The sequence below is a fragment of the Lipotes vexillifer genome, unplaced genomic scaffold (assembly GCF_000442215.2).
Source record: "Lipotes vexillifer unplaced genomic scaffold, Lipotes_vexillifer_v1.1 scaffold236, whole genome shotgun sequence".
In the NCBI taxonomy this organism is placed as follows: domain Eukaryota; kingdom Metazoa; phylum Chordata; class Mammalia; order Artiodactyla; family Lipotidae; genus Lipotes; species Lipotes vexillifer.
The window spans coordinates 713,455-726,406 of NW_006773295.1; the positions used below are offsets into that span (position 1 = coordinate 713,455).

Here is a 12,952-nt window from a genome sequence, read left to right on the forward strand (position 1 = left end):
CTATGTTTCTTTATCTGCAAAATAGGGATAATCACAGTATCTCAATGGGTTTTCGGGGGGAATAAAAGGGGATATGGAGATATGCACAGAGCTTGGCCCAGAGCAAGGGTCTATGGATGTTAGTTATTATTATTGTTGTTGTTGTTGATTAACTACCAAGGACTGTGTCAGAAATTCTTTCCATTTGTAATAGAGTCAGGGAGGGCCAGGGGCCAAAGTGACACTGAAGGTACCAAGATGGACTCTTTCATTAGGGGGAACAGGAATTAGGGTTCTTCCAGTGACCTAACAGAGCATCCTTACTGCCTGTAGGGAGACAGTGTAGTTTTGAGGCTAAGGCATGGAATGGTGGCTTAGGAGATAGAGCTGCAGGTTCCAATCCCAGCAATGTTACTTCCTATTGCTGTGACCTTGGGCCTGTTGTTTTCTCTCTCTGGTCTGGGTTTCTTCATCCAGAAATGAGATTGAGAAAAAACTACCTTGCAGAGCTCTTATGAGGGTTATACAAGATTAAGGATGTCAAATGGGCTGGCTCAGAGTGAGTGCTGGAAAAGGGCACAGGCTTCATTAATACTATTATTAATAGAGTAATTGTCAGAACGAGGGCCTGCGTCAGGTAGTTTGAAAGCTGTCTCTGAGCCAAGTGAGGAAGGCCATTGAAAGAAGGAGCTGAGGCACTTCCCTGGTGGTGCAGTGGTTAAGAATCCGCCTGCCAATGCAGGGGACACGGGTTCGAGCCCTGGTCCGGGAGGATCCCACATGCTCCGGAGCAACTAAGCCCATGTGCCACAACTACTGAGCCCACATGCCACAACTACTGAAGCCCACGTGCCTAGAGCCCATGCTCCGCAACAAAGAGAGGCCACCGCAATGAGAAGCCTGCGCACTGCAACGAAGAGTAGCCCCTGCTCACTGCAACTAGGGAAAGCCCGCGCGCAGCAATGAAGACCCAATGCAGCCAAAATAAATAAATTAAATAAATTTTAAAAAAACAAAAAAAGGAGCTGAATGACAAAGGGCCTCCTCTAGTACCCTCTTTGTGGCCAGCTAAGGACAAGCCACCCAGCTGCCTAGAGAGAAGATGTGGTATCAAAAATTAACTCAGGGGCCTCCCTGGTGGCGCAGTGGTTGAGAGTCCGCCTGCCGATGCAGGGGATACGGGTTCGTGCCCCGGTCCGGGAGGATCCCACATGCCGCGGAGCGGCTGAGCCCATGAGCCATGGCCGCTGAGCTTGCGCATCCGGCAACGGGAAAGGCCACGACAGTGAGAGGCCCACATATGGCAAAAAAAAAAAAAAAAAATTAACTCAGGACAGGCATGACTTGGGGGCAACTCTTGGCACTGGGTCTTGGAAAACTATTTTAAGAACAGTCCTTCTGTTTCCTTACCCTAAGTTTGGGAAGAAACACCTCTTGTAGATGAGGCAAAGAGGAAAAAAACCCATAGCTCTGTCCCATCATCCCCTTTCTTTAACTATAGAGACATCTCTTCTGATTTGAGTAGGCTAGCCCAATTCCCAAACTGCTATGTACGTAAGAGGGTCAAGGTATTTAATGCGTGAGTGAATGAATCTCCAGCCTCTGCACTTCAGTTTCTTGGTTCCTATAGCTTAGATGAGGGAGAGGGACCAAATGGTTCGGATCCTAACGGATTCAAGTGCAGTAGGCCTGTGTGCCTAGAATGATGGCTTGTGTACATGACTTACTCCTGCCCAGCCAAGTCACTCCGTACTGCTCTCTGAGAGGGCTGGGAGTCCCTGTGGCCTTTCTCTGGGTCCTGGGGAAGGGGAAGAGAAGGTCAGTTTGTGGTTGAGATCAATCGTAGATGATAGGAATCACTCGTGTCAGTTCGTAGGTTTTGCAGAAGCAACGTTGGCACTTTCAACCTCTGTCTAGAGCCCAGTAAACAGTGGACAAAGTATCTTCTCATTATCTTATCTTCATAGCAACCTGTGAAACTTAGCATTATCTTGCCCCATTTTAGAGACGAGGAAACAGGCTCAAGAAAGGGGAAGTGGCTTGTCCAAAGGTCACAGCGTAGGTAAATGGCAGGACTGTGATGTGGTATGTCTGTCTCCAAACAACCTGCCAGTGCCACACCATGCTGGCCGGTAGAAAGTCACAGAAGCGTGTTCCTATTTGTCAGAAGCATCCACAAAGCACTTCTCAGGTTACGACCCAGCTTTCCCCAAGTGTCTTAACACTGGGCTGCCGTCCAAGTTCAAATGCTGGTGATAGGACTGATCAGGGCCCAAAGCCAGCCTCTCTCCTAATCAGGAATAATCAGCAATGGGTTTATCCTTCTCATCCCTCTGATCCTATTATTCCATTCCAGAACTCCAAGCGTGGCTTCTGGAGGCCCAGGGGCTGCTGCCACAGTGCATACTGATGGGGAGGCGGGGCCGTGGGATGTGCTTTACTCCTTAGGGAAGCCCCCACCATTCAGCCCTCTGTGAAATTTTCTGCCAAAGGTCAAGCCATCTGCCTCCTCAAGATCAGTAGTTACTCCTGTCGCACAGAACCACCACACACCCCATCTGCTCAACCTAAAATAGATTAAGCAAGCTCTGGGTTAGAATCCCGAAACCCTGGCTGCCCTTAAGCCTCAAGCTGGTGTCAGCACCCTCTTCGCTAAAGAAGGATGGGATTTCTTCCAAGTGAGTGGACTTTTCCACAAGGGCCTGGTTTTGCTGTCTCCTGGTCTCCTTGTCTCTAAGGACAGAGACATATCCCAAGGTCGACAAATGTGTGCTGTGCTCTGCACTGGCCTGCGGAGGGCAGGAGCCACCAGGTCTGAGCCTGTGGGTGCCCTGCTGAGTGAATGCAGGCCCTGCTGGGCCCTTTAGGACCAACGTCGACCACCGGGCAGGGGAAGGGGCACCTTCTATGTGCCTGGAACTGTGCCAAGCCCTTTGCATGTATTATTAACTCCTCACAAGAGTCCTATGAAGGAAGCATTATTAGAGTACCCACTTTATAAATACAGAAACTGAGGCTCAGAAAGATTAAGAAGTCCTCAAGGTCACATGGTTGGTAGGCAGGTGGGCAAGATTTGAACGCAGGTCTGTCCGACTCTGTATGCTGAGCTCTTTACCTCTAGATCAGTGGTTCTCAACACTGGCTGCAGGTTAGAATTACCTGGAGTATTAAACACCACCAGTGTCCGGGGCTCACCTACACCTACTCCATCAGCATCTCTAGGGAAGGTCCCTAGTGATTCTTGTCTGCGGCCAGCATTCAGAACCCCTGCTTCACACTGTGCTGCCTTTTCATGTATCCACCCATTTAGTTCATACGAATTGGATTTGTACCTGAAGCCTAACTCATCTCCCATCTGGGGTCTGCGGTGAGACCTAGCTTTTCAGAGGAGTCTGCAGATGGTCAGTGTTCTACATTTTGTCTACAAGTCTTTCCTGATCCCTCCACACTAAGTCAGATCCCTGTCTCACATTCTCAGAGTGTTTGTGTTTCTCCTTCATAGCATTTACCTGAACTGAGATTAAGTATGTTGATAGCCCTTTAATATCTCCTGTCCGCCTGCCAGAATGTGAGCTCCCTGAAAGCAGGGACCGTGTGTATCTTGTTCCCACAACTTTCCCAGAGCCAAGCACATGGGACAAATGATACTTCCTTCTTCCGTTTTAATAATTCCTTATCCAGTACCTGTCCTGTGCCACGCAGTTTCCCCACACGCACCGTATCACCAGGCGAGGGAACTGAGGGCTGCCATGTGAGCACTCAGGAGCTGCGGAGCCAGGACTCCACCCCAGGCCTCCAGATCCTGCCCATCCATCTGAGTCCGTTGCTCTTCCCACGACCCTGCCTTCAGGCTCTGTTTCCGAGGAACAGGTCTTTGAAGAAGGCATTTTTGTTGGCTCTTCCCATACCAGCTCCCCGGCAGCATCTTCACCCCCTTTCCTGACCTTTAAGTGTCAACAGCGCCCCCCCCAGCCCCACCCAGGCTCCTCCTTCTGGCCTCCAGAGGCCGGAACCAGGCTGCTGAGTGACTCCCCGACTAAAATAAACCATTCCATCGTCGTCAGCACCACGGTCCTCAAAAGCTATCCAGGGACCTCCCTCCCCAGCTCCCTGGGAGCTGGCCTGTGGCACCTTCTGGGCAGCGTCCCCACCCATCTTCCCCTAACGGGAGCTCTGACCAGCCACCCAAAACTGGACAAAAATTCCTGCGAGAGGAGCCCCTCTGGACTGAAACTCTCAGCCTTGCGTGTAAAGGGTTTTGCTTCAGGGCCTGGGAAGAGCTCGGCTTCCCAGCCTATCTCTGGTGCCCCCTGCTGGGAAAAGCCGGGTGCAGGGAAACGGGGACCCTTCCTCTCCTGGGTCATCTGGCTGGGGCTGTAGGTCACAGAGGTGACATCTGAGGCTTGAGATGAATTTACATCAAAGCTGGAAGCTGGAGGGACAAGGACGTGCCAGTTACCTAAAAAGTTTCATTCATGGGACCTTGAAGACCGCTTTGCAAAGGGCGGCCTCTCTGCACCCCCAAGGAAACCGGTGAAAGATCCTCTATGGGGATCAGGCAGAGGATTAGGAGGTTTGTCACCCTCGCTCGCTCACGGCCGCCCGCCGTGCCAGCACTGCCTCCATCAGGACCCCCTCAGGGCTGGCTCTTGATTTCCCTTGGGTCGGAGAGAGCGCGCACAGTGAAGGGAGCCGAAGGAGCTGCGTCGGCTCAGCTGTGCTTCCAGCCCTGGAGCCTCATCCCATTTCGGTGAGGAGGCAAGTGTGAAAAATGGAGCGTGATGGAGACTCGTCACAAGATCTCCCAGGGCCTCACTGGAGCTGCCTGCTCTCAATCCAGCTGCGATGGCGGGGGTGATTAAGATGCGTGTTTGTCCCTGAGCGCCTGTGTGTGTGTGTGTGTGTGTGTGTGTGTGTGTGTGTGAATGCACACATAAGGTTGGAAGCTGGGAGGCACCCTGGCTTTGGGGGCCCAAACTAGCCTGCTTCCCCTTCTGGGTCTGCTGGCCTAATTCCTAGCTGCAGCTGCCATTCTGGGCTCCCCTCCCCGAGGCAGTCTCCCTGCAGATTTGACAGCCAGAGAGGAGGGGCCGAGGGAAGGGGAATGGACCGGGGAGAGGACTCAGCTGTAATCTGATGTAGATGATCCGGCAGCCTTCTCCAGCTCGGCTGCCCTTTGCCGTCAGCTCTCCGGGCGATTTCCTCTATGCCTGCACTCTCCCCTCCTACCTTCATCTCCTTAAGAAAGTGTCCAGAAAGTTAAACCCACACACATGAACACACACAATCTACAAAAAAAAAAAAAAAAATCTGGGAACAGGAGCAGGCAGACAAGTGAGAGAGCACGCGCGCAAGAGAGAGGACTCAGATCGGTCTTGGAGGAAGACGGCGCAGGCAGAGGGAGGCTAGGGTTGGTGGGGACCCAGACTAAGGTCTCTTAGCCCCCAGGAGCCTCCTTCATGGACCCGGGGATCCTGAGAGGGGCTGCCTCAGCTTAGGATGGGCAACTGTGTCAAGTCTCCACTGAGAAATCTCTCAAGGAAGGTATGTTTCTGGAGTGATCAGGGCCCAAAGCCTGGGGTGGGGGATTGGGGCATCTTGCCCTCTGCCCCAGAAGTTGGGGGCAGAGAGGGTGGGCATCTGAAGCTTGCTACCCTTCCCGTGGGTTCTGTCTAGAGCTGCTTCCCTGTTTCTACCTCCAGATTCCCTCCTATCACAGTTTTCTATGTCCCAGGCTCTGAGCTGAAGTTGGGACTTTAAGCTGCATGGGGCGCTGTGTTTGGGAATTTGTGCAAGATCTAGGAAAGAAACCACATAGCTCCATGAAAAGCGTGGATCTTTAGGATGTGAGTGGACAGACCCCCTTGGAGCCAACAGGATCAGAAGACGGTTGAGCTGGGCTTTGACCCTGCCGCTGCTGGTTCCTTCCCGGCAGTAGGATGGGGGCTCATTCATCTCCTTTGAGGGTCTCTGAGCCTCTCTGGTGGTCTCTAAGCCTTCAGAGTTGTGGGTTTTGAAGTAGATCACCTTGCTCCTGAGAGGAACCAAGCCAGGTGTCCCCTTCTACCCTTGATAATTCTTGAGTCAGGTCAGAGACTTACAACTAGGACCAGACTGGTTTGGGGCCCCGGGGTTGTTTCCATCGAGAAACAGAGTTTACAGCAAAGGCGTCTGTAAGTTGCCTTCTGTAGTGGATGTATTGCTTATACACCACGGTAATATCCTTTTGCAAGAATCCTTTTAGGAAAGCAAATAATCACCTCCAAAGCATCTTTCCTGCAAACCTGGGCTTACATCTGTAAGGTCTTGCTTTAAGTGGGCTCTGCCTGTATTTCTAGCCCTCTGTAGTCAGGCCATAGAAGAAACTCATAGATATTACTTAAAGGAAGAAGTAACGTGAGGGATGTTTTCCTCCAAATTATTTTGTTTACCAGACGAGAAACTTGATTACCACTCAGGTTAAGTAACTTACCCAAGGTCTCAGGTTAGCTACTGGCTCCTCTACCCCCAGCCCCATTCTTCCTCCTCTGTTAGTTTGACAGCCTCTCAATTTAGGACATTTCAGGCTTTTCTGCTCATCATCTTCCTCATTTAGCTAAGCTGCTCACATCAAATTCCTTTTAATCTTCACTGTTCCTTGGATCCTTCTGAGGGTTGACTGTTTCTTCTGTGCACACACCCCCCAATCATCTGTCATCTTAAAGGAGAGTCTTTTGCATCAGAGGTGGCCTCCACACTGTTGCAGAGAAGCAGAAACGGATCTGAATTAGTGTAGAGGACCACAGGGCGAAGGCCCTTTCCCTGGGTTCTGTCCAGATTTTAAAGAGGTGAACTCAAGAACAAGTATTGTCCTTCTGTCCTACCCAACCCATCTTCCCTTATACAGCAGAGTGCTTAAGAGTCAGACTTCTCAGGTCTCCTCTTTCTAGCCATATGACCTTGGATAAGTTACTTGGCCCCTCTGGGTCTCAGTTCCTTTGTCCATCAAGTGGAAATACTAACATCTACCTCCAAAGGTGACTTTGGGGGCTAAGGAAAGAGCTGGGAATGCTGCCTGGAATATAGTACTCAGTAAATGTTAGCTAGCGTTATTAGCTTTTCCACTCTGGGTTTTCTGAGAAGGGGGATGGAAGTAAAAAGGGAAATAGGAGAGGTTTTGCATCCATGGAGTAGGGCAAAAGATCATAAAACGTATTGCATTCAATTTCATGTATTTTTGTAATAGTAATCATTGCTTCTTCCTGAATATCTGCAAGATCTCCAACACCTGTTATCTCATTTGCTCTTTCCCACCAAGTAGTTCTCTTGGCTATTTTCTAGAGAAAGGAGCTGGCCTCAGAGATAAGAGCATTACTAAGATCCCACAGCCAACCAGAAGCAGAGCTGAGATGTAAATCCTGGTCTGTGTAAATCCAGAACTGGTATTTCTTGTTGTTGTTGTTTTTTTTTGAATTTTATTTATTTATTTTTTTATACAGAAGGTTCTTATTAGTTATCTATTTTATACGTATTAGTATATATATGTCAATCCCAATCTGGTATTTTGTTTTTATTTTTGCCTCTGTGAGAGGCTGCCTCTCTCTATTTCCTGCTGTCAGAGATGTTATTCATAGATTCACGAACCTGACCTTACGGGTCATCTTAGCCCAAATTCCCACTCACTGGGCAATGCTCTCGCCCACCTCACCAAGTGCTTCCTCACTCAGCTTCTCCTTGAATACCTTCAGTGAGAAGGAGCTTGTGCTTGGCGAGCTTGTGTTGTTAGAGAGCTGTTAGGTCATGAGTCGTGCCAGCCCCTCCTGTTGCCCTGCCACACTCAGGAGACGTCCCCTCAGTGCCAGGAAACATTGTCAGCCTGTGGGCCGCTGCCCACTTGGCTTCCTAAGTAGTAGCTGGGAATTGGTGATGGAAAGAGGAGGCCTCCCCCAGGCTCTGAGCAGGGCAGGACTGGGCTGTCAGGTACCATCACTGGCCAGGGAAGAACAGAAGCGTCCTGGGGCAACTTGGTGCCAGGCAGGGTTAAGATCAAGAGATGCAGTGGAAATTTCCCAGCCATCACTGGTTCCTCCGTTGTGGGAGCAAATGTTTCTCTGTCCTTCTCACTTCTTTCTTGATTGGCAAATATTCTCCCACTTCTTCGGCAGCCAGATGTAAATGCCTTCTGGCATCCAGCATCTCTTAAGTTGCATCATCATCATTGTCATCGTTGTTGTCATCATCATTGTCATCACCATGGCAACCCCACATAGTCAGCCCTTATGATGCTCTAGGCTCTGTGCAATAGCCCATTTACCTCTCACAGAATTCTGTGAGTTGCCCTGATCATACCCATTGGACAGAGAAGGAAACCAGAGCCCAGAGAGGTCAAGTGACCTGCCGAAGGTCACATAGCAAGCAAGCGGCAAGCCAGAATTTGTCCCCAAGACTGTTTGAGTCCAAAGCCAGTTATACTCAAGCTCCTCTCGGAATTCTGTGCTGCCTGCTGCCTCCTTCTGGGTGTGCTCATCCAAGCCAAGTGAATGAGAATCAGCCAGAAACGAAAAGGCTGATTCTCTACAAACATCTCCTGAGATCGTTTCCTGGGGTTAAGCCACGGTGGACTTCTGGGCTCCCTCTGTCAGGAAGGTCTCTCTGGTCCTGCACTGGCTCTAGACAGGTCCCCAAAGCCTATGTGAGTGTGGCCGAGGCTCTGAACCTCTCCTGGTCATCAAACCAGAATGGACCCTGGTCATGTCTGACACCCCTCAAGTTCTAAGATTACCTAGGGTGACCCTTTTTTGCACTCACTGGACTCACGCCTTGGACTGAGGTCCTGCACCTCGGGTCTGAGTTGCTGCTTTCCCTTTGAGGAGCCAGAATATTGCTCCTTCATCTCTAGGCCTGGAAGAGGCTTAGGAAGTTGGAAGAGAGTCTAGACTATAGCTCCACAGTGTGGGGCTCTGGGGAGGAGGACCACGAGGACAGGGTGAGATGGGGGAGGTTGCTCTGCTTGTCCGCCTAGGACAGGCTACCTGTTAGGTCGTGGGATCTTCTCCTGGGCGTGGCCTTCCTTGAGCTGGAGGAAACTGTTAGAAAGCGGGTACAGCAGGATGGACGGGCAGGGCATGCAGCTCTGGCATTCTTGGACAAAGATAGCCTTCTAAGTTTCCACCGCTCTCTCTTTCCTTGGAACGTTTGGCTCCAAATCCCCACGCCGGCAGCGGGGAGGCATCAAGCTCAGGGCCAAAGGCAGACTGCCCTGACCTGATTCTGCGGGGGATGCTGGGCATCCTGGCCGGGAGGCTGGGGTGGAAGAGAATATTGTGTCTGGCTGCCGCTGTTGCCCTAAGGGGACGGTGTGTGGGCAGTGTTGACTTTTTATAGCTGCATGGGAAACATCAGGGAAGAGGGTGGGCTGGCCGTGGCCTGGGAGCCCAGCTATATTCCACCAGCAGAGAGGGCCCCTGCCTCAGCCTCTAGAGGTCCTGCAGGCTAGGCTGGGCAGGGAGCCAGTGAAGGTGGGAGGGACGAGGAGAATTGCTGGTGGTAGAGAGCGTCTAGTCTCGAGGCCACACGCTAGGTGGAATCTGACCCACAGATGTGCTTTGTTTAGCCCACCTGGTGCTTTAAATCAGAAGATCTGGCAACACCAGGCTGGATTTACATAACGCTGTCCCTTCAAAGGGGACACACAGCATCTGTTTTGCCCCAGGCCCCGCCTCTCACACCTGCCTGCTTCATCTCTGTTCACTGTGGCACCTGTGTCTGCAGCCTCTGGTCTCGCAGGCAAGCTGAGCCTCTGCTCTTTGTGTCACCAGTTCTGATGGTTCTCACTGCCTTCCAGTGGGTTCCAGTGGGGGTAGGGTCAGAGGTCAGTCGGGGAGCTTAGCCCCGGGAATTGCACTGGGACATCGGGAGCATCTTGGGAAAGGACATTATTCCCTGAATGAACAGAAGCCTCCCTCTGCTTGCTTCTCTCTCTGAGCTTCTGCATGCACACGAGTGTGTGGTTCTGTGCACGTGTGTGTGTATGTGTGTTTGTGTCTGCACATGGGCCACACAGAGGGTATCAGACCCAGCTCTCCCTGGAGCATCCATTTTGGCCAAGGATCGGGGACTCTACCTGTTGGACCAGTTTGATGCCTGCCCCAGAGCACCCTGAGGGCTCTCTGCACCCTGCTGTTTGCCTCACAAGGTCTGCTCTTGAGAAGGGCCCCTTCTAGGACCAGGAGCCAGGCTGGGGCCAGGAGGACCCAGCTGGGCAGGGAGGTGATGCCCCGCCTCTCTTTTGTATTTGCTTGGTGCTGGCTGAAGATGCGCCAGGAGGAGACCAGCTATACGGTGGTGCAGACGAGTGAGGAGGGGCTGGCGGCCAGCGGCGAGCTCCCCGGACCGCTCCTGATGCTGGCCCAGAACTGCGCTGTCATGCACAACCTGCTGGGCCCGGCCTGCATTTTCCTGCGTAAGGGCTTCGCGGAGAACAGGCAGCCTGTACGTAAGTTGGCCCCGGTGGAGCCGCGCTCGACTTGGCTTCACAGGGCGTGAGGAAGGAAGGTGCTGGGAAGAAGAGGGGGCTCTGTACTCAGCAGTGCGCGTCCCCCAGCGGATACACCTCAAACCCGCAACTTGTGAATCTGACCCCCAAAGTTTCCCACTGATGGCTGCAAAGCCCTGGTGAGTCCACATCCACCAGCAAGAAATAATAGCAGCTAATATTGCTTGGGTATTTTTTTTTTTTTAAGCACTTACTATATGCCAGGCACTGTGCTAAGTGTGTTGGCTCATCACCTCTCTTAAGCCTCAGGGCAACTCCAAGAGGTAGGTACTATTATCCTCCCCATTTTACAGATGAGGAAACTGAGTTGGAGAGGTAACATGCTCAAGGTAACATCTGGTGGGTGATAGAGGTGGGATTCAGATTCAGGGATACTGACTCAAAGACCTCCTGTGCTCTGAACAATGGTACTGAATATGTAGCACCATCCAGTAGAACTTTCTGTGGAAACACTGTCCAATCTGCGCTGCCCTCCCTCTACAGTCGCCACTAGCCACATGTGGCCGCCAAGCCCTTGAAATGTGGCTAGTGCAACTGAGGAAGTGAATTATTAATTTTCTTTGATTCCAATTCCAATTTAAATAGTCACATGTGGCCACTGCTTTGGACGGCCTCCCATGGGTATCTGAACAGTCACAGAGAGGAGGGTATTAATGGTGATGTTACAGATTCAAACATCAGTAGGTTTAAATGCCACCTGTTAAACACTTTACGCATCTTGCCTCACAGATGCTCACAAAGGCCGTGTAAGGTGAGTACCGGTATTAACCCATTTTACAGATGAGGAGACTGTGGTGCACACAGTTGAAGGGACCTGCCCAAGATCCTATATCTAGGAAGCAGCAGATCTGGGCTTTGCCCTTGAGTCCATCTGACTAGAGGCCAAGCTTGTCCCTCGACTGCTTAAGTTGAGGAGTGAAGGGTGTGGTGGGCTCCATTCCCACCTGACCCCCCCAAATCGGTGCTCATCGTTTCTCTGCCCCATTGGTGGGCATCCCCAGTTCTACTGCACATCCTCCCGCTGCTCTGCCCTGGGGAGTGTATGATTCAGGGACCAGCCAGCAGGACTCAGTTGGACCAGCTCCGGCCATGGGCACACTGCCAAGGGGTACCCAGCTTTTTTGCTCCCTGGCTCTGGGTTTATAAGAAGTAGGGTGGGGGCTGCAGAGCTGGGTCCTGGAGACGTGAGAGGCTACTTGAGGCCTGCAGGGTGGGAAAGGTTGTATCACTTGTCCCAGTGAGCATACTCCGCACATGTGAGTGCATGCATACAGTCGCTGACACTTTCACTTACCGGGGGTACCGGGCATTGTAAAAGACATTCTTTTTGGTCACCCAAGATCCCAGTCTGACTCGGAGCAGCTAGTGGGTGATAGAGGTAGGATTAGGTAGGTATTAGAGGGCGTGACAACCCCTCCCTGTGCACAGTGACAGGTTTTTAAAGTGGAAGTCCTTACAATTATTTCACAGAAACAGACATCTTCAGGTGAGTCCTACCTTCAGCTAAAAATGCCGCTAGCAGGACCTGGTAGCCTGCAGCCTACTCGTTCCAGGCTCACGTACGCTCTCAGCACTGTCCTAACATGTATGGCCACTTCTGAGAGCCGGGTCCTTCTTGCGTAGCTGGTGGTCCCACAAATGTTGCTCAGCAGCCCCTTTCTAGAAGATTCTCAGATTTTCCAGCACTTGGGGTCCCTTGCCCTGGGGCCAGTTTGGAGCAGGTGGTGTGGGCAGCAGCCTGTCACCCACCCTGGCCCTATTGGCTAGAACAGCCTGTGTGCACAGCTGAGATGCCTCACGCTCGCTGTGGCCCGCTCGCTGTGGCACACCCGTGTGTCTGTGTTCGTGATCGGTGTGCCCACACCTGATGTGCACTTCCTCAGGGCGGGCACGCCCTGCCCCGTGTTCTCCCTGCCCAAAGGCAGAGAGCTGTGACATATGGAGAGGATGAGCCCCGTGGACCAGTTTTGGAGCCTGCTAAGCATGTCCATCTGGGCACCGCATCCATTTCATGCCAGTCTGTCTCCCTCCTGGGCAGGCCTGGGGCGACTGACACCTCACCAGCCGGAGCCTGCCCCCTGCTTCCTCTGGGCCTGCTCTTTGGAGACTTCTCTGCCATCTGTTCAGATGCCTCGTCCCAGGGCTTCCTCGACTCCCCAAGGAGACCTGGGCACTGTTTGAGGCTGCAGACGTGCGCTTTGGACCCTGGCGGCCGCCAGAGGCACTGGCGGGCCCCAGGGTCCTATGCTGTGTCCTGTGACAGGGCGAGGTATAGGATGGGGGTCCAACTGGAGAAGGTGGGGTGGTGCCCAGGAAGCAGGGCACAGCCTCATCCTGCCTCCACTCCCTCGGCTCTTCCTCCGCCTCCTGTTCCTCCCTCTTGGGTGCCGGTCTGGGTCCCCACTCCACCCCCCCCCCCCCCCCCCCCCCCCCCCCCCC

The 12,952-nt window shown here is 52.4% G+C and overlaps 1 protein-coding gene across 3 annotated transcripts in view; it reads left to right on the top strand.

The window, feature by feature from the left end:
- Positions 1–12,952, top strand: part of CABP1 (calcium binding protein 1) — a 22,968-nt gene that overhangs the window by 2,873 nt on the left and 7,143 nt on the right. The window contains exons 1-2 of one of the 3 annotated variants that reach the window (XM_007448196.1): positions 5,352–5,523; positions 10,273–10,449. The exons of 1 other annotated variant lie outside the window; for it this stretch is intronic. In XM_007448196.1, coding sequence (XP_007448258.1) covers positions 5,479–5,523; positions 10,273–10,449 — 222 coding nt within the window. In that variant the 5' untranslated portion in view covers positions 5,352–5,478. Of the gene's footprint in view, positions 1–5,351; positions 5,524–10,272; positions 10,450–12,952 lie in introns of those variants that run through there. One more of the 3 variants, XM_007448197.1, reaches the window with a different exon arrangement.